Source organism: Strongylocentrotus purpuratus, unplaced genomic scaffold (genome assembly GCF_000002235.5).
Source record: "Strongylocentrotus purpuratus isolate Spur 01 unplaced genomic scaffold, Spur_5.0 spur5_scaffold_8, whole genome shotgun sequence".
Classification (NCBI taxonomy): Eukaryota; Metazoa; Echinodermata; class Echinoidea; order Camarodonta; family Strongylocentrotidae; genus Strongylocentrotus; species Strongylocentrotus purpuratus.
In genome coordinates this window covers 29,620,343-29,641,445 of record NW_022145614.1, presented here as the reverse complement: position 1 = coordinate 29,641,445, position 21,103 = coordinate 29,620,343, and the positions used below count along the sequence as shown (strand labels likewise).

Below are 21,103 nucleotides of genomic sequence, written 5' to 3'. Positions count from 1 at the left end.
TATTACACGCCTCTTAATTCTCTTTGGTTTTACAAGGGCTGTGTTTCTCGTTTAGATCTCATGTTTTTTAAGTCAAATTTTCGACTATCTGCTCCCTGTAAATTAATGTTGCATTTTTTATTCAATTTTATTACATTTCATCCAGCCAAGGACATCTCATTTTGATGTCATATAATTTGCTAAAATTTGATGAATAAGAAGACAATCTAAATTCAGATATGACTTTTTTATGATACGCTTGCCCAAGTCCAGATAAAAAAAAACTTAACACCTCCGTTTTCTTTAATCAGGGTAATGAGATAGTAAGCGAATAATAATAATCATGAAAATTGTAATTGCAAAGTAGGCCTACAAATAAGAAAAGTGAATGATATGGTGTGGGTTGACCTGGCCAGAAATTATTATCGAGGCTTCCTAAATTATCTTTTATAACCTACTTTTCTACAATTTTTAAGTAATTTTATTCTAAAGGTCCATCAAAACACACCACTTGCTCAAAACATACAGTATATAACATGAGAATTTTGTCAAATTTAAACATTAAATATAATGAAACCCGACGGATACAAATATTAATCTCTTGAAGATAACAAATATTCCATGTTTTCAAAGCTTGTCTCGTTATCTATCATATAGGAACAAAATGTTTAAATCATATTCAGAACTTCAAAAGTGACTAAAAACTTGCTTGATGAATAGCGTTACACTAAACAAGCGAAATAGGATTGAATTAACAAGGGATGATACTATTACAAAATTAAGTATCTATTTACCAATTTAGGCTTGTTTTCCTATATCTATTAGTGGCTGAGTCATGTTAAGACTGAATTTTGAAATAATTGGGCTATTTTTAGTGAATGTTTCGTGAGATCTGTACCCGGTTGGATTTCAAGATTTGAGTGAGTTATTATAGGAGATTATATTACTTATTGACCTGTGCAAAAACAGTCTGACAGCCCGTATATCTGTTATCAACAGAACATGATATATAGAAATGAAGAATACGAAAATGACACATCAAAAATAATACTTGACAATTAAATAAAACGGACAATATGCCCACTTGCCTATATTGCTCAGCTAATACATTTCTATTATTTTTGTGAAAGATAATTCTCATGGGGAACTAGAAAAAATGCGCAAAATATAAATAAATGATTTAATATATTATGTGCATTGATAACCCTAAATTAACTCTTCTCTGTTGCTGCTGCTGTGGTTTTTATTGACATTTTATTTTTATCTACAGCCCCCCCCCCCTTCACTCCCACGCTTGTGTACTAAATTATCATTAGAACAACTCTTTAGTATGCTTTAATAATTGTTAAAGGGAACGATGTAGTTTCCATGTTTTGACCCGCTCCGAATGCCCCTGTGCTAGGTCAGAAAGAAAGCGGAAAGCGCCCCTCCCACTTCTGGGTAAGCTAGCACCCATTGCAGCTGTCTCTCTGCATGGTCATCTTTCTTTTTCACCATCATCTCCGCTTTCCTCTTCTTATTCCCAAGAAATATTATCAGACGGCTATCGGGGACATCACAGATTCGATGATGGATATCGGATGGCAATGGATGACAGCGTCACTGCATGTGACGTCATATAAGGAGTTTTATTCGTATAGAAGCGACGTGAAGAGATAGATGCCCCCCCCCCTAAACCCCACATGCGAAAGAAAAACCGTACACAATGACTTATTTTTTTAATCATGTTAATTGAGTGATATGAATACATTTTCCGCTTAGAGTCAGAAGAGCTTTATAACTCAAGATGAAAAAAGGATAATGTGGCTTAAAGTCCTTCTGACCATCAACATAATAGCCACATGCAGGCAGAAGATAGTGATGAACCATCAAGAGAAATCACTTGCAATTCATGGTAATGAAATGGGGAATGGCAATCGTAGAATGGAGAAGATTTCGTTCTCTTTAGATATATTACCCTCAAAGTAAACATTCTTCCCTCTCCCGTTATAGGCATTTCATCTGCAGTATGGAAAGCTAGCTAAAATAATGTAAACATTGACAATTTACATACGGATATCATCCAATATTACATAACAAAATATAATTATTACATTCGTCGTATTAGTATATAACATAAAGTTCGATATATGGAAAGATACATGGAGACAATGTAAACGTTAACAATGTACATAATTATGGCTATATACATCCTCATCTCCTAACGGTTGCTTCAAGTTTTTGTTCCCCTTTAAATTTGTGCCATCTTTTCACAAACCGAGTCGACATAGGACCGATTTTTCTTATCAATTTACCATGTAACACAATGTGCTTATATTATGCTTGAAAATTGGTCCAGTATGCAGGGTAATAATGATATATGTGACGCAAACAAGTAATTATTTACAGCAACAACAAAAAACATCTCAAATTCAAAAGTGAGCGTAACTATACACAAGTATGTCATACTCACCAAAGAGCAAATGAAGATCCTTTCTAGCTTATAAATCTGGAGCTAGACCAACCAATGGTTAAAAATATCCATATAATACTCCCATCATCAAAGTTCGACGATGAAAAAAGGTTTAAAAGTTAAAGCAGGGTATTTGTGCTTAATCCGGTATGAAATCATTGGATAACGTCCCACCCTCGCTCCGTCGCTTACTCTCTTTTTTTTTCCTTCTTTCGCTATAGTCGAGAGCAGCTCTGCACCTAATCATATCATCATCATAATATCTGAATCCTCGTCAATTTATTGTCAACTTTGAACTCTTGATAAACTATCTTCATTTCCCCCCTCCTCGCCGAGCTCAAAATAGATTCGCCGCAAACAGTGGCACACACCGCTTGACTGAATGTGCACACGACGTGAATGCATGCGAAATGACCTATGGACGAACTAACCGTTGCGTTGCTTTTGAGTGCGAAAACTTCCTTCTCACTTTTTGGTTCTTAATACCGTCTGCTGAGACCTGCCATGGGCGTGTTCATACAAGGTGCACCGATTTCGCGAAAGCCCTCCTTAATGTCACCATATTCATTGCATGTTTTTCAGCAAATAAGATATGTTTTTCTAAAGTAAACTCTTTATAATTATGGTGTCATCAAAGCTCTTTATATTTACAAAGTATTTTCTTACCAATTTATAAGTAATTCATACTTACTTATACATTGTCAAAAAGCACTTAAAACTAGTATTATAATAGCGTATGGATCATAAGTTAGTTGTTTTTTCTTGACTAAAAAATATTAGTCATTTGGCTAACAAATGTCTTATTCAAGCTTATCGAAATTCTCATTCGTTTGGTTGGCCTATATTTTAAATTTGTATAATGCTTTGGACTTCATTAACCTCACAGAAAGAAAGAAAAAAACCTACCAGAATAGATACTGCATATCATCATATTCGACGAGTGTATTATCAGGTAGCGAGCAATCTAGTAAACATATTAGATGGCATTGAATCTATATTAACTTGTGATATAAAGAGAGGAGATGATAAATACATAGACAATGACTATGGGATAAACATGAATGTCCAAGGTTTCTCAAATTCGGCCCCGCCCTTTCTAATGACGAATAAGGTGTGTTAATAACGGTTAATACAGACGCTGTGTCATCTAAAGGGAAATACCTCTTTTACTTAAAGGTCTGATCGGGCATTGAGCCAAGACGGCTTGGCTTTCTTTGCAAAATTTGAAATACACTTGCATTACATGATTGATTGATTGATTGATTGATTGAGTGAGTGAGTGAGGGATTAATTTATTGATTGACTGATTGAATAAATAAATGAATGATATATTATGGAAAATATACCTTTTTACCAGGTCAGATCAGGCATTGAGCCAAGATAGCCGAAAACCAAAACGTTCAATCATTTAAAAAAGTACTGATGATTCTATAATTCGTTAATTATTCTTGATGTAACAGCATCATAATTATATGGAGCATTTGAATTTAGAGTGTAAAACTTGTTACGATACATCTTGACTGCAATCATAAGATCCAGGCGCTGTATGTGTAGTGATTATCATTATAAATAATGAAACGGATGGCATAATTTTACATACGGCGACTAAAAAGTTTTTGCGATTGACGGATAGTCGCAGATTTTCAACTAAAGAGATATCGTCTTTACTCCAGTATATTTCTACAAAGTTAATAAGAGATAGCTTTTATTTATGTCTCCTCGGGCAAGACTCCCACTTCTTCACTTTGTGACGAGATGAGACTTTATGAACAGATAGAAGAAGATGGGACAGGCTATCGGGCCTTGTTCAACATCCTAATTTAATTATCGAAGTAATTATGTTGACATTATCTTAAATCTGCATCAATGTAGCAAATGTAGTGAATTTCGTATGGAGCCGGATATATATAATGACGTTCGCGAACGATAAGCAAACACTCTAGACGTTTAATCAGCATTTAAAGGGCAAAGAAAGACCACTTTTGTTTCTTCAAAACATCAGATTAACACTTTTAACATGCTAAAATCAACATTCATAGTGTTGGATCCAGCAGGTTCAACGGGTTTAATCTACCATTTTGAAAACAGTGGTCACTCTTCGGCCCTTCTAAGTTCTAAAAGGTGATTTAACATTTTAGTTTTGAGAGAGTAACAATACTTTTCATGAAATTGAAAGAGAGCATGAGGGGAGAAAGATGAATGATTGCGAAACGGAATTATCACAGAAAAATAATCATCTAAAAAAACACAAATAAAATCAATATTATCAGTCCAATAATGCAAAATGAAAGGATGGCGGATGAGATCAATGACAGCGTTCAAACTTAATTGAGGGTCCGGAAAGAAAAAATAATCATAAACGCTGAATGACGATAGAAATTCGAAATAATGTTCTATACTAATTTCATTTTTAAAATATATCATGCCTTTTGTCCATGCGTATCTTTCTATTTCATAATCTGAATTCGATGTCATCGCATCCCCTTGTTGAATGTAGGATTTTATCTTTAAAACATTAAGCATTATTCAGCGCTTCAAAACACTTTCACCGGTTATCTACGCACAGACTAAGACTGAAATCACAAGCGTGAATACACCTATAATGAGTGGATATTTCTAGTTCAGCCCTGGGACGTTCAAAGAGATAGAGAAAACCTAAACTTAAAATACGGCGTCCCCTCTTTGGGACTATTACAGCCTATATAATTACAGCACTGATCGCTATGGTTAACCACTGGTACGAAGAATGTCCGGGCTTCACCGAGCAGCACCAATTGAGCGTTTCCGCCAAGACTCCCGGGGAGGAAGACGGGTAGCCCTTCGCTGACTCAGAATAACCCGTGTTCACATTTCAAACCAACTTCAAGCTGGGAGCATTCAATCTGATGACCTTTTCATCGCTAGCTAGGGCATACTTACCTGAGAGAGGCAGGAGTGGGAAGGAGCCCCCTCTCTTCCTTTCCTCCTTTGCAACCGATCCGGGGCATCCTTTGAGAAATAACAGCGCAGTTTACAAATCAATTCAGACTTAGGCCTGACGTGCTTCTTTCTCAGGTGTCTTGCATCAAAACATGATCATTCTTATTTATGTAGATACTGGATCTGTATTTCTAAATTGTTATGGATATTTTGAAGATTATGACGATTTTTCCTATCAATGAGATCCTTAAAGTTTTCATACGTTCAACATATTGAAGAATCCGTGTGATGATGGCAATCAGACCTATTGTAGTATAATAATCTAGTCATTTAATTTTCATACGTTCTCGTCTACCAATCCAGATTAACAAATCCATTAATAAGCGAATGATATTAGTCGGATTAGTTGATTATAGTCGAATCCCGAAAGAAAAAAAGAACTGAAATTATTCACTACTTCAATAATTACTCCACCATACAAAAAATCTATCTAACAATAATTATTAAAATAGATAATTTAATCATCACTCAGGCACGCAATATTAAAAGTGACAAGTAAACTAATTTTATAGCAATAAAAATATGTATCCATGCACGTATCAATCAATCCTCCAGCCACGAAACCTACTAAAGTTGATACTTATATATATATATCATATAAATATCACTCAGCCAGAACTCATCCATTAAACAATAAAAAAGAAGACATACACATAATTATTAAAGATTGCTAGAAATTTTACTTCTTAAAGACACATGATTATATCTCTTGAAAGACAAGGTAATCAGTATTGAAGGGATATAATTCAAATTTCATGAATATATAATATGCATATTAAAATCACATTATCTCTGTATTTACAAATCATTATGGTAATCATGGTATCAAATATTTGCATGAATTTTCTAATCAAATTATCTGATTATCACTTATTATCATTTATCATTTGACTCAATTTAATTTGAAATCTCTACCTTCTTATTAGTTTCATTTTTATTAAAAATAGAGAAAGTAAGTATTATTCCGTCTTATATAGTGACAGGTACTTTTTGTTTGCCCCAAATCACTCGTATCAAGGCCATTTTTAAAATAATTGAGTCATTGATTAGAATTATAGAGCTAAAAGAAAAATAAACACAAATTATTTACATTAAGTTTTGAAAAATTATATCTATTAACGAACACGTCACATTTGTTCACAGCAATCTACTCGTATATTTATATATGAAGGAAAGTTTCAATATTATTGAGTCAACGTTTGGAATTGCAGAGCTCAAATAGACAAACAAAAATATATTTACACTAAGGTTGCAAAACTATATCTCTTATCGTATTAACGAACACGCCACATATTATAGAAAAGCTGTACGTAAAACATAGCATTTAATAATTCCAGACAAAACAAACTGAGAAATGTGAAAGCCAAAAAAGGCACACTATAATCTCCGTTTGCATTTCGTTTTTGCTGCAATATTTCTTTTATAAACTCTACAGATTTATAATTCCTCTTATTTGACAACTTTCTTCTTCCTTTTTGTTTTTCTTGTTCTAATTGTTGCTGCTTGGCCGATATTTTGTTATGTAAGTTATGCACCTGAAAATGTGCTTACCTTTTTGTTATTGTCAGAAAGAATTTCAGAATCCTGCCCCCTTCTGTTTTTTGAAAACCAGGGCCCATATTTATAAAACCTCATCAGACTAATTGTCAACTGATTAAATAGGCTATAGCATTTTGTAAGATGACAACTAGGCTTTAGGCAGTATGCTGAGCATATCTCAATCTTCTCTATTCTTTTATTTTTCTTTCCTTTTCTCCATTACAGCGCATATGCGTTATATAAGTATGGCTTATTATTATTATTAACTAACTACATAGGCCTAGGCTTTATGGTTGGGTTGAATATGAACCCAGGATCTGATCCACAAAATCTTTGACCTAGCGTTCCACTTCTGGAAGCTTCCTCATTAATTTCATGCAATTGATTATTTGATCGTGTTGTCTGGGATAACTGCTGCCGACGACCGTTTCTTCCTTATCCATTTTTCCTCACATCAATCAAAAGACAGACGTATCGGTAGCAGTCGTCGAAACTGTGGACTTTTCCCCAAAAGCTTCTTTCCTGCCAACTTTAATTGAAAGGAGAAAAAACACATAATTTAGGGAAAGATTTCACCTGTTAGCAGAACTTTTGATTGAATCTGTTCTTAAATTCATTTATTTTCCCCTTCAATTTTTACATCAACATTTTCGAGTTTGATCTACAATAAAGGAATGTACGGCAAAGTTTGACAATTGTAGATTGAATTATATCAAAAGGTGTTTTGATACACATTGACCATATTCATTCTTTCTTTCTATCAAACTTATTGGATATATACAGTAGGCTTGCGGGTGCACCATGTGTGAGAGAGAGGGAGGATTAAGGAGTCCTGAAAAGGACTCTCGGTAATCTTTCTTGAAGGTGTGTAGTCCTGAAAATTGAATATATGACTAATAAATATACAGTGGACTGATGAATATACATGAGACTGATGAATATACATGAGACACTAGCTCTGAGGACGGTGTGTTAATAAGTAGGTGAGTCCTGCAAAGAACCGCAAACTCGGTGATTGTCCAGGATCTAAAATCAATATCGTAGTTATCCTGTAATCAAATTCAGCATATCGAAAGTAATACAAAAGTTCAAATTTAACTAGATAAACAAAAACAATTACCCGCTGAAACTTTATTTGTGCTTGTAGTTGACCGAAATCGACCACCAATCTAGGATAGAAAAAGGAAAAGGAAAGTCAAAGGTAAAGTAGAGATTAGAGAGCATTATAGCATGATAAATAATTGTTTGAAAGAGTTAAACTTTGATGTTTGTCCAATAAAATTTGTAGACATTTGAACTAAATGTGTATTAGGAAGTGTAATTAGGAAAGCACTTGAAATATACATGTTCATATCTTGCTTAAAACAATTATCTCTAAAAGCGTTGTCACCGTGTATCTAATCATTATTGTATGTGCACCATCTCTACCCCAAAGGACTCCTCCTACCACCACATTATCTTTATCGTAAGGACATGTGATAATTCCATTCAAACGGGTTGTCAGCATCCTACCAGGTACCCATACCTCTCCTGTGTACGAACCGTCAATTTCATTTTGATGTCATGCACAAAGGCGTTATTCTCATCCAGGAGCTCTAATTCATATTTTAAAGTTTAATATTTGATAGTGATGATCTTTTTAATTGATGAGTCGTATATTATACGTTGTTAATACCATTGATAACTTTAAATTTTGTGAACAGCATCTCACTAAAAATGTTTTTGTTAAATATGAATATAAACCTTACCGAGTGGTTGCTTGGGATGGCATCAAACTGTTGTTTGGAGCGCTTGTATCTTAACTTGACTACCTTCATGACGTCATCGTTAGTAAAGCAATGAAATATACATATGAAGACGCCCTGTAAAGTTTAAAGTGATATGTACAGGTATACAATTGATTATTAACAATAGATTCTACCTCAAGCGTGCTTATATAATAAAGTCTTACAGGTATGGGAAATGGATGCGACGTTTTTCGATAAAGCAATCTGCCTGATCTTGAGCTTAAAATTGATATTAAGCAGTTGGTATCAGTGGTACCTACTCCCATCGCCAAGCCATGCTGAATGAGTTTTGAAGGGCTGGATAGACAAATAAGATTGACAGTTTATACAGTGCCTCCCTGTCAAAATGATCCTAGATCTTTCTCAGTGAGCCCTCCCCCATCTCCCCCCCCCCCCCCGCCTTACTCTCAGCATGCCCCTAGCATGAACAAATATCGTCGCTGCCACTGAGTGTATACTTCTTATGACACTTTTATCATACATATCATAAATATGTTCTGATACAAAATAAAGCAAATTATTGACAGTTTTTATGCATAGGAAATGGCCATGACCACAACACCTTAGTGACTGAGGAGCGCAATACTTCTATATAGGACACTAATAATATTATTCGAATCTATTTCCTGGTCTTTACCTGCAGAGAGTTCAGCAAGGCGAAGGCATACTGGAAAAAGATGGTTGACGACCCGGTTGCTAGGAAACCAAAGATCCACGTGATACCGAGGAGAGGGAGCAACACCACAGCAGCTCGAGTTGATCGTCTGCAACAAGTTTTTACATACAAGATAAAATCACATTTTTATATGGAAACTATGAACTCTGAACTTGCAATATCATGAACACGATCAAGTACAAATTTCCTCAAGAAAATTGTCATGAGATGTGTCATGACATGTGTAATTAGATGGTTAATCATTAGTAAATCATCATTTCAACAAATTCAACAGCATGAGAACACGCCCCATCAGCTTCCGTATTGCGTAGGTCATCATGGAAATCATCCAGATTATGACTGTGATCCCTCTCATACTTTGTTCAACTTGTCATCTACTTTAATTGTTACACAGATTTTCGACATTGTAAAATGATTTGAAAATTACCAATTCTTGCATAATAGGTTAGAGCTATTAAGATCAGTGTATCCTAAACAATATTCGGAATAAAATGCGAAAACGAGAAGGAATCGGATTTGTATAGCTATAGATAGATTTATGCAGTGGCGGATCCAGGGGGGGGGGGGGGGGGCCCGGGGGGCCCGGGCCCCCCCCCCTTGAGAAAAAAATCATGCAAAATCACGTGATTTTTACCTTTTTTGGGGGTTGGGCCCCCCCCCTGGCGCTCAAGGGGGGGGGGGTGCAAATTGAAATTTTTTTGAGGATCAAAAAAAAAAAAATGTGCTCACTACCCCCCCCCCCCCCCCCCCCCCCCCCACTGAGCGAATTTTTGGCCGGCGCGTTTTTCAAATTTTCGGGAGCAAAAAAAAAAAAAAAAAAAAATTGTGCTCTGTACCCCCCCCCCCCCCCCCCCCCCCCCCCCACTGAGCGACATTTCGGCCGGCGCGATTTTCAAATTTCCGGGAGCAAAATAAAAAAAAAATTTGGGCCCCCTCCCCTAAGAAATCCTGGATCCGCGCCTGGATTTATGTACCGATCCCATCTGAATAAAGGATGAAGTGTGTTTATACTTTTCTTGTCATAGCGTCTTATATGGTAAATGAAGGGTACCGTAAATGATTCAATAGACATGAGACCAACTATTATTGGAGTGACGAATGGCGTTATTCTCTTGATAGGAAGGTAAGTAATGCTATGATGGAAATGAGAAACAAACAGTACAAGCTGGAAGGTTTATAGAATATACTCACTTGGCTTGTTCAAACTTTGACTTGCTGTTGATGGACTTGATTGTTAAGAATGTCTGCAAGACGACTACTAGCACAATGATGTTCATCTAAAAAAATGGCACATGGAAAAGGACATTAAAACAGCAATCAGAGGTAAAATATGTAGCATGTTTATGAACTCTAAAATTACTGTGACATAAGGTTGGTATCTTTCAAATTTATCGACTCAGAAATAGTCTTCCATTTTTGTTAATCATAAGTCAGTACCACTTGGTGTAGCAACTGGTAACAAATACCCAGGGGCCGTTTCTCGAAACCGTCATAAGTCTAACTTCTTGGACATCCCATGGAAACGTGTGTTATAGAATTACCACACGTTTCTATGGGATGTACACGAACTTAGACTTATGACGGTTTCGAGAATCTCGCCCCAGATTGAACCCAATTTCTCTCTCTAAAGAGCTATATAGCAGGCCTGTGAGATTCCAAACCTAAACGTCATGGTAAATTACCCATTGGTCCAACCAATGTTTGATTTCTCAGAGCACTTATTCCTTTAACAAACACGACAGTGCCAGCGTAGCCCTAAATTGCACCAATTTCTCTAAAGATTCAGCAGGCCTGAGAGATTCGATCGCTAAACTTTGTATTACAGTACCACTTGGTCCCACCACCGGTCTTTTTCTCAAAATATGTTAATACCCTTATGACGAACATGACAGGACCAACAAAGCCCCCAGGTTGCACCATTCTTTCTCGAGAGAGAGCTAGCAGGCCTGAGAGATTCGAACCATAGACTTCATAATTCAGTACCACTAGGTCCAACCACTGGTTCATATTATTATTTTTGTCAGAGCGCTTACCCCATAACAAATGTGACAGGAGTAGTGAAGGTCTATAGATTGTATTCTCATTGTGGGAAATTTGAACCATTAACTTCATGATACAGTTACCACTTTGTCTAACCACTGGTCCACTTCTTACCGCTATGACAAACACGACAGGACCAGCAAAGGCCCAGATGGCACCCCTCTCTCTGGAGAGCCAGCAGGCCTGTTCTGTCCCGTAGAAATCGATGTTGACCAGGGCTGTGATCATGACTATCAGACCCGGAGTACCTACAAATCAATTAAAAAGGAAAGAAAATGTCTGATTTTGAAGATTTATACAGTATCCTACAATCGTTCATTTTTTGTCTGGTTGCCGCCCCTGTATCTTTGTATCATTTGATATAAAAGTGGAACAATACAAGACCATAATTAGCTTTACATGGTACCAGAAAGATAGATAGGAATAAAGTTTTTTAAATTTCCGACTACAACCCATCGTATTAAAGATAATATTATGAAAAGGTGTGTATTTATTTATTCTTATTTCGAGTTGTGTAAAAAGATTATGTTCCTTCTCAGCGATTATACAAAACATTCACGAACGTTTTTTGGTTCTTGTAAGATTAAGTAACCATGAAAAGTTCCCCGATATCGTTCTTTTATTAAGGTTCAGTGAAACCTGTATATAAAGACCGCTCAAGGGAATAATGAAAAGTGGTCTTTATAGGCAGGGTGTATGCCTATTTATGTACAGGTTCCTTTAGTACAGGTTGCAATGCGAAACCGTATTCAAGGGAAATGAAAAGATGGTCTTTGTATACAGGTGGTCAAGAAGGCAGGTTTGATTGTATACATAAATGATTACCCCATGCAAACACGTGGAATATCTTCAGCTGATAGTTGGTGCTCTTGAAGACACGCGTGGCCCGGAAGTAGATGTGAACCCCTTCCATAAGCATCCAAAAGAAGGTCACCAAGTAGAAGAAATGAAGCAACATGGCGACTGCCTTGCAGCGTTTCTAATGTCGAGAAAAACAGAGAGTGAGCATTTACAACATAGGTGTGTAAAAAAACACAACGTTCAGGATATTCATTGTTCATATTCATAAATATGCCCGGTAAATAATATTATGTAAGAAAACCTGACTTGGCGTGATGGTTTATTACGCAATGGGCCAATATAACAAGAGTAAGGTTCAAAATAAACTTTATCAAATGAGATATATTTCCAAATGAAAACTATGATTGTAAAATAAATAAAAGCCTTTAATAGTACTCTACCGCATCAATACCATTGCAAAATGGAAAAAAAACATGGAAAGCAATGACTTTCATTGACTAGATCTATCTGTATCAGTATTAGCTCTTTTAATGATATGCGTCTACATGAAAAAAATGATTCATAAATGCTGTCAAACGTTGAAAGTTTACCCTTTTTATTTGGTGATGTTTGCATGTTTTACCCATCCACCATTCTCCACTGAAAATATCTTAGCAACATTTTTGAATTAAACAAAAATTAGATTTCCATGTTTTTTCCCCTTCAAAGTGAAATAAATTCTATACCGACGATCATTTCTCGAAAAAAGAGAGTACCTGATCATAGACGTCATCAATACCGATGAGAAAGATGAGGTGACCTACGATCATAGCTCCCATAAGATTGAGGTGAATAATGGCTGCTTCTCGATTATTCAAAGATCTGTATCATCGATGATGAAACAGGAGGGTCATTGGAAAAGAAAACATGTCATCAGTATGTAATAACAGCGCTATAAATGATTGATTTATCATTTTATGCGCGTATAACAAAATATGAATCTATTTGTATTCTTCTAGAGTATCCGCTTGATTTATTATGGGGTAAAATAATTCACAAGTCAGATACACATTACAGGCATGCAAATTGAAAAAACAGATCTAGGAAAAAACGAAATCGTTGCTAATTAGGATTTAAAATATTCCCGAAATTCCAAAGAAAAACACAATTTGTTCATGAAATAACTAAAATGGAGAGAACTTTACACACAAACCGTCTATTGAGAGACAAAAGGGCGTTAACTCATATAGTTATACACAGAATTTATTAACACACACGCATCTTTTTTTATCATGGCTTCAAAACAAAAAACGATCTTTCTTAAAAAAATCCTGCAACAAAAGATTTGACATGTACACACTAAAGTATATTGTTTCTATACTTCCGTTCGTTATTAGCGTCGTCATCGTTGTCGTCATCATCGAATACGACGGACTTCAAGAAATAATGATTGAAATTAAGATATAATAAGATTGAGAACTCACTTCAGCGCGGCTACAATAACAATGAAGCCGGCAGCCAGAAAGACGAGAGATAGACCGATTCCAACTTGAGAGATGATTTGAAGAATTAACTGATCCTTCTCTGAAATCTGAGTGAAAAATAGAAATAAGATAACGGAACTTGAGAATCAATAACCAGGGGCGACAGTCTGTCTTTAGAATTGGGGGTGGGGTGGGGGTGAAAATAGATTAATTGGAATAATTTTCTCCAAAGGACACACACTTCATAACCAAATTATGTTAGGGCAACTATAACTTTATTTGTCTATGCCCCTCCCTCAGGATCAACATCCCTGGTAACCGTAATATTTTTGCCTATGAGAGGTTTATTTAAAATTTTTAATTATAACGACGAAAAAATGTTGTTGCGTTTTTTTCTATTTGTTTTTCTTTACTTCATTATTTAACATCATTCATTTTCCCCGTTAACCTTCCAGATTTTAATCTTTGATTTATTACAAGAAATTTAGGTAAATTTGAATTTTGAAATATGACACTTTATTCTTTGATTCATTACAAGATATTTAAGTAAATTTGAAATGAAAAAAGCTGCAGTATCAATTCCACGAGAGTTTCTACCTCAATGTCGTTTATTTGCAGCAAAATGGCGAAATTTGTCAGGTGGTCGCATGAGCACGTGACATGGGTAGCATTGATGTCACTTGCCCTACATCCTTCGGTTGACCACGCCCCTGTGTAACTAGAGAAATAAAAAGTAGCATAAGATCGTCAAGGTAGAAAGGGCATAGACTGAGCATGACATTTTTCATCAGGACATCTTTTTAACCAAGCTTTGGCAATACTTATATAACTTATTGAGGGCCTTCATGCGATCTTTCATGATACCTTCATGAAACGGTAAAGTTAACAAAACAAAGTTTTTGAAAAATCTTGTCGCAATATATGTTCTGTTTAAAAAAAATATTATGCTACGTCCAGTGAAAAAGGAAAATTCATAAAAATCATCAATAAAAATGCTTACTTATCAGCGGAGAAATCGTAAAAGACACACAGCGATGAATTTTGGGAGCTGTCTTCCTGCATAATTATGAAACAGAATGAAATAAACAAACAAACAATATGAACAGTATGTTATCTTTGTGCCTACTGCATTTAAAGTATAAGATGAATTTGGACCTTTATTATTAACACTGAAGCATTGGCGTGTTAGCACCAGAAGCCAACTATTAATACAACATAATAATAATAGTTTTATTACGATTACTCTTTGCTTGAGGGCAGCTAAAAAAAAGTCTTCATTTACATTAAAAAAAAAGGAAAACAGAATTTCATTCACTAAACAAACAAAAAATACTCTTTGAAAAGTAAATATGCAATATGGTAGGATTAAAGAAATGCTTGGAATTTTACGAGCTGACTGTGTCATTAATTATTACCTCGTTCTCTTTCATGCGTATATCCTGATAATTGACTTACCTGGTTGTTTCTCAGAACAATCGTGATTGGTTCGTTGAAGGAGACAGCGCCATCATCAGCCAATGATACACTAGCACTTATAACCTGGCTGTTGAGTTCAAAACTAACGTTAGATCTAGATAGAAAAATACACATAAGCAATTGTTAATGGGTAATTTATACAAACAAATGAACACTCAAACTAACTAATTAACAAAAGAAACAGACAAGTTGCCGTCATAGTAAGCACTATGAACATGACTGACAAAGAAAGCGGACAAAATATACAGTTCCTCAGTTAAACAAAGGAACATCCCTTCACTGTTATTATGTAAAAATGTGTAGAACAGATGTCACCTGCATATTCCCTTTTTACATAAAAGCAGTGAAGGGATGTTCCTTTCTCTACCTGAGGAACTGTATATTTTGTCCGCTTTCTTTGTCCGTCATGTTCATAGTGAAGCATTCCTTTACACTTTAGATGCCCTTTGCAAAAAGTAAGTTCGCGATGATGTAAGTGGTCATCTACATTTCAAATGCCGCCTAAAACTGTTCATTTAAAAAAGTTAAAACTCCTGAAAATGGTCTGTACAACAGGTGATCTGATAACAGGTAATTCTTCATAGAATTTTTAAAGAGTTATTCGCCAAAGAGATCATGTAGATAAGTCAGTACACTTACCCAGTGTTCTCGACTAGGTTTCCACCAAGAGGGGGCGGTGTTGTATGAAGGATAAACACTGACACCAAGTGACCTGAAACAAAAACGGATCAAAGATGTTTAATGAAATACCGGTGTGATCTCAAATGACGTACAATAGATAAATAATTTCGACACTTTTGTTACCTTTGACCCTTCCGTCAATCGCCCTGAAATCATTCTAACGATGAAAATTAAAAAAATTAGAAAACGGTTTCGAAAGATAAAACGTGTGTGTATGTTTGTGTGTGTTGGGGGGGGGGGGGGGTAGCTAACAATGTCAACTCAAATTAAAAGTATTAGATTATACACGCAATCAAATCTAATAATTAATTTAACTCTTTTGTTTTTTGGTTGCCGTCCGCATAGTCAGATATATTGCTTTTTTTTAATTCATAAATAAGAAAGTTCGTTACCAGTTGCATTTTCGGGGAGGACCACGGTAGGGATGGAGATCTTCGCGCCATCCGACGTCGACGTCGAGTCGCCAGAGGGAAACGATGTCCCCTCGAAGTCAGCCACCGGTACGATCTCGATTGCTACGGCTGAGAGGGATAGGAGAAAGAAGGGAAGGAGGAAGTAGAAGAGGATTGAGAGGATTGGAGATAGGAAGGGACGGAGAGAGGGGAGAGGGAGGGAAAAGGAAAGGAAGGGGAAGAGAGACAGAAAGAGAGAGGGAGGAGGACATGAAAGAAAGAGAAAGAGAAAGATACGGACAGAAAAGAGAGGCAGATAGGAAGAGAAAAACGGTGACAGATGTCACAAAAAGAGGCAGAGAGACAGAGAGAACACGTAAAGATTTAGGGAAAGAGAGTAAGGGAGAGAGAGACAGAGGAGATTACAGACATGATAAACGTCAATATTGATTTAAAGCATTGTCTGGAACATTTTCATCCATTCAAAGTAACAGTTGCATTTATAATTATGTGCTTCGTAGAAATTTCTTTTCTCGTTATCGTCACCATGACCATTAATTTTGAGAGACTCATATTTTGAAGCATATTATTTTCATGGATAAGGTTATTACTTATAAGATATGCTAGAATACTGCTATCAAAACTGATGCAAATGGGTTAAAATGAGTTAGGGATTGTTGTAAAATACATGTGTATGTATATGAGACAATAAGTAATGCGATAAAATGATAATAATTACATACCGGTTTCGCCGACCACGATAGTTGTTTTTAAAGGCTCGTCGTCTGCTAAACCTTGAAGAAGATTGAGAGCTACATTAGACATTGCATTCTCTAGCTCTTTGAGTTGAGTAGCTGCCTCCCTAGATGATACATTGGTGCTTGAACTCGCATTACTACCGACCTGAATGAAAAGAAAAAAAAATTATACAGATTAATAATAAGATAATATTAACTCATTTAAAGCCCAAATCAAGTTATAATTTCTTGCCTCGTACCAACGACACCGATTTCACATTTTCCACTCTCCACTCTCCACCAAGGTGAATAACTGGCAATTGCGGAGATGGCCCCCTGGAAGAACAGCATGGATAATGATGAGGCTACCACCGGCAAATAAAGGTATCATTACTACAGTCAAACCTGCTTTAGTGACCACCTGTCTACAAAGACCACATTTTTTGTTCCCCTTGAAAATGGTTTCTCATTGAAACATGTACTAAAGGAACCTGTCTACAAAGACCACCTGTCTACAAAGACCCTTTTTTTGTTTACTTGGGCGGTCGCTATAGACAGGTTTGACAGTGCTTACTGAAAAGGACGAGATGAGGTTGGCAAGCTCCCGACGAACGACGGTATTGTTTGACGTCATTTTCGTTGTGGTAGGCAAAGGTGTTGATGTGGTAGGGGTCGACGAGGTAGAACCAGAACCTGTCGTTGTGGTAGTAGAGACTGATGCTGATGTGGTAGGTGTTGTTGTGGTGGTAGGCGTCGTTAAGATAGGACCAGTGCTACCTGCATAATCCGTTGTTGTGCTCGTCGTTATCTGTGGGTTGGGCTGCGTTGTGAGAAATGTTGACGATAATAAGCATGGTCAGGGGGGAATTGCCAACAAGACTCTAAATATGATAAATCAACATACACAAAATGTAAAATGGGGGGGGGGGGGTGGGGGAACGTGAGGTTGACACTTACAAGTACCAAGTACTTCTTCTAGAGACGCCTCTGAATACATTTTGTAAACAAAAGAATGTGGGTTTCAGCTTATGTCAAACATATTTGAAATACTTGAAGAAAAGAAAAGAAATAAAACTGACAGTGTTACGAAATGCAAGACAGCAATTGTATCTGTGAAAGCACTTTATACAAAATAATGGTAAAATTCAATTCAATTTTATTTCTGTTTCACACAAAACATAACGAATTAATTATAATCATTTACAACAATGGAGGAATACATATTGGAAACAAGTTTAAGTTGAAAAGAAAAGTTTTAATACTCTCGGTGTTCTGTAGCTATACAGATGACTTGATGAGGCATGGGATAAACCATTGCACTTTTTGTGTCGACGAATTATTTTAAATCGTCGTTATATTTTGGGGGTCAAAATTTAATGTAAGCTAATATATTATTTTAAACAGGAAAAATTGTAAGAGAGGATGTCAACCCCTAAAGTGACTCTCACACTCTGCCGTGTAGGCCTACCGTGTGCCACCGTGCGCGAAAGCGGGCAACACGTTAATAGGGCGTTGGCGCTTATTTACACTCGGTGGGACCCGGCGAAAGTTTTGGGCATGTTCAAAACTTTGGCCGGCTGGCACCGGCCGCAAGTAAGCGGCAAGAGGACGGTGTTGAACGGTATGAGGACGGTATGAATACGTTATGGAAACGGTCACACTGTACAGGGGCGGATCTAGCTTTTTGCTCAGGGGGGGGGGGGGTTGACCAATAATGACGATGCAGAGCATCGTTCACGAGCCGCGAAGCGGCGAGCCGATTTTTTTGGGGTGTTTATTTGAACCCCGTAAGTGATGTTTTCCTGGCATCTATTAACACAATGGAGACCATAAAAAGCAGTGCATGATAACGTCTTTTTAAATCAAGTAACAGTTAAATACACAGTTATATCCAGAGTTATCATGTGTTTGGTTAAGTTACCAGATGAGTTGAATATCTTCTCACAATATTTGCACTTGAAAGGGTTTCTCTCCAGCGTGCGTTCTTTTTTCTTCTTTTTTTTTTCCTTTTTTTTTTTTTTTTTTTTTTTTAATGTGGGGATTTTGGGGATGAGAATCGGCAACGCTGGCCTAGCTTGTCACTTCGGCGGTGGCCCGTGTCCTCAAAAAAGCTGATGGGGGGGGGGGGGGGGGGCAAGGGACTCTGTGACATTTGTTCGCCCAACCCCCCCCCCCTCCCCCAAAAAAGAAATAATAATAATAGACTAATAATAATAATAATAATAATAATAATAATAATAATAATAAATGAAATAAATACATAGAAATAGAATAAAATAAAATTACAAGTTTAAAAAAAAAGATAAGATTTAAAAAAATGGTCCCCGGATTTTTTTTTTTTGGGGGGGTTGCAACCCCCCCAACCCCCCCTCTAGATCCGCCACTGCTGTATGAACACGTTCACAACACGCTCATAACCCGTTACAGAACGGTGATGAAAAATGGAGAGCGGACTGACCGTTGCCGTTCAAATCGGGGTATTTATGGCAGTCGTGTCATGACGTCAGCAGTCCGGGGACTCGCTCACAGGACGCTCCGAGCGGTGAGGGGACGCTAAGTGACTGGTAGGTGGCTGCTACAAACCCGGTGCACACGTTCGAGACCCGGTATGGGCCCGGTATGGAAACGGCCAAAATTTTCAACAAAAGTCAATCTGGGCGGTGAAGACGGTAGAAGCACGTTCAACACCCGGTATGCGGCCGGTGAGAACGGTCAGAAGATGGCAACGAAACGGTGAAAAGATTAATTTTATGATTTTTTTTTTTTGCGGCCGGGGACAGGTTCGCTCAAAACCCAACGTTCTGGACTCTGTTGTTTTTTAATAGCCCGGCAGGTGGACGGTAGGCCTACACGGCAGAGTGTGAGAGCTCCATAACAAACAAATGGGAAGGGGCAAAAGCAACCCTAAAGGTGATTTTGAGCTTAAATTTACCGCTGTCTCGTCTAAAGTCTCAGGAGACGAACTTGAATCAGATTCGGTTGTGCCTTGATCCCTGTCTTTCTTCCCCTTTCCCTTTACCTTTCCCTTTCCGTTCCCGCTCCACTTTCCGCCACCAAAATCGATGTTGACGCCTCCGCTGGTTGAGCACTCTGATCCTTCATGTTTAAAAAAGAAGGAGGAAACAAAAGATTTATGTTTTTTTTTAATCGTAAAACAAAGAATCTTGAAACAACGCTCTAATCAACATTGCCTTCGAACCTCGCGTATGATGACGTACCAATACATGAATTTATTTGCTTTATTTTAGGAGTGACTATTCCTCCAACTTTTTTTCTCAAAATATATAATTTATTTGCAATACTTGCCTTGAGCTCATCCAAATTGTGTCGCATGGTTCCGACCCTCTACCGACAGCACTAATTACCCAATAAACCTAGCATTAAGATACTCTCACATTCAAAAGCATACAAGATCTTACCCATCCCCCTTTCCTCTTCAATACTGATGAGATGGTACTCCAATGCCGGTTCTATCTAGGTGTCTCACATTTAACCATCATCCTCGTTTAATGTGTAACCATTCTCCTTGGTTCCCAATATAGTACTTGCAAAATGCCACTGAAATATAACTGTTATTATTCATTTGCAACTAATCCCTACGTTAAATTACTAGTAATGAATCTAAATATGACTTACCATTGTTTATAACCACGCCCTGTTCTCCATTTTTGAACCCGATTCCGCCCTGAACTTTCAGCGAGTCGAAGTTAAGACAGCTCTCATTGGCCAAAAGTTGGACCACACCCCCTGCTCCCCCCCTCCGCATGCGGAGCCATTTTTTGCGAAAGACCCATTTCCGCCCTCAACGTTCAACGATCCAGCATCCACAATGTAGATCTATTTTCAATACAACGATATATCCGAATAAAATAATGTTGGTCTATGCAGAGAGTCACAAAGCAAAATATTTGGATGGTAATTGTTATATTGATCATTTAATTGGTCCTTATAACAACCTTGGAAAGCAAATTAAGGGAACTCAAAATAAATCAGTGCACGATGTCACTTCTTCCACAACTAGGAGTTATCACCTACACCGAATACTGGTATTCTGAAAAGTTCCACAACTACAATGAAGAAAGAAAGCAACTGTTACGTAAT

General features: G+C 37.0%; 1 protein-coding gene across 1 annotated transcript; it reads right to left on the bottom strand.

The window, feature by feature from the left end:
* Positions 1-6,397: 6,397 nt before the first annotated feature.
* Positions 6,398-20,335, bottom strand: LOC105437414 (adhesion G-protein coupled receptor D1-like). The gene is made up of 18 exons (XM_030976155.1): positions 20,305-20,335; positions 20,022-20,098; positions 17,577-17,822; positions 17,009-17,168; positions 16,266-16,394; positions 15,832-15,904; positions 15,172-15,286; positions 14,717-14,772; positions 14,314-14,434; positions 13,717-13,823; positions 13,009-13,114; positions 12,278-12,431; positions 11,567-11,700; positions 10,604-10,689; positions 9,374-9,500; positions 8,698-8,811; positions 8,070-8,118; positions 6,398-7,478 (listed from the first exon to the last, which is right to left on the bottom strand). The coding sequence occupies exons 1-18, from the start codon at positions 20,333-20,335 to the stop codon at positions 7,408-7,410; spliced, it is 1,956 nt and encodes a 651-aa protein (XP_030832015.1). The 3' UTR covers positions 6,398-7,407.
* Positions 20,336-21,103: the final 768 nt, after the last annotated feature.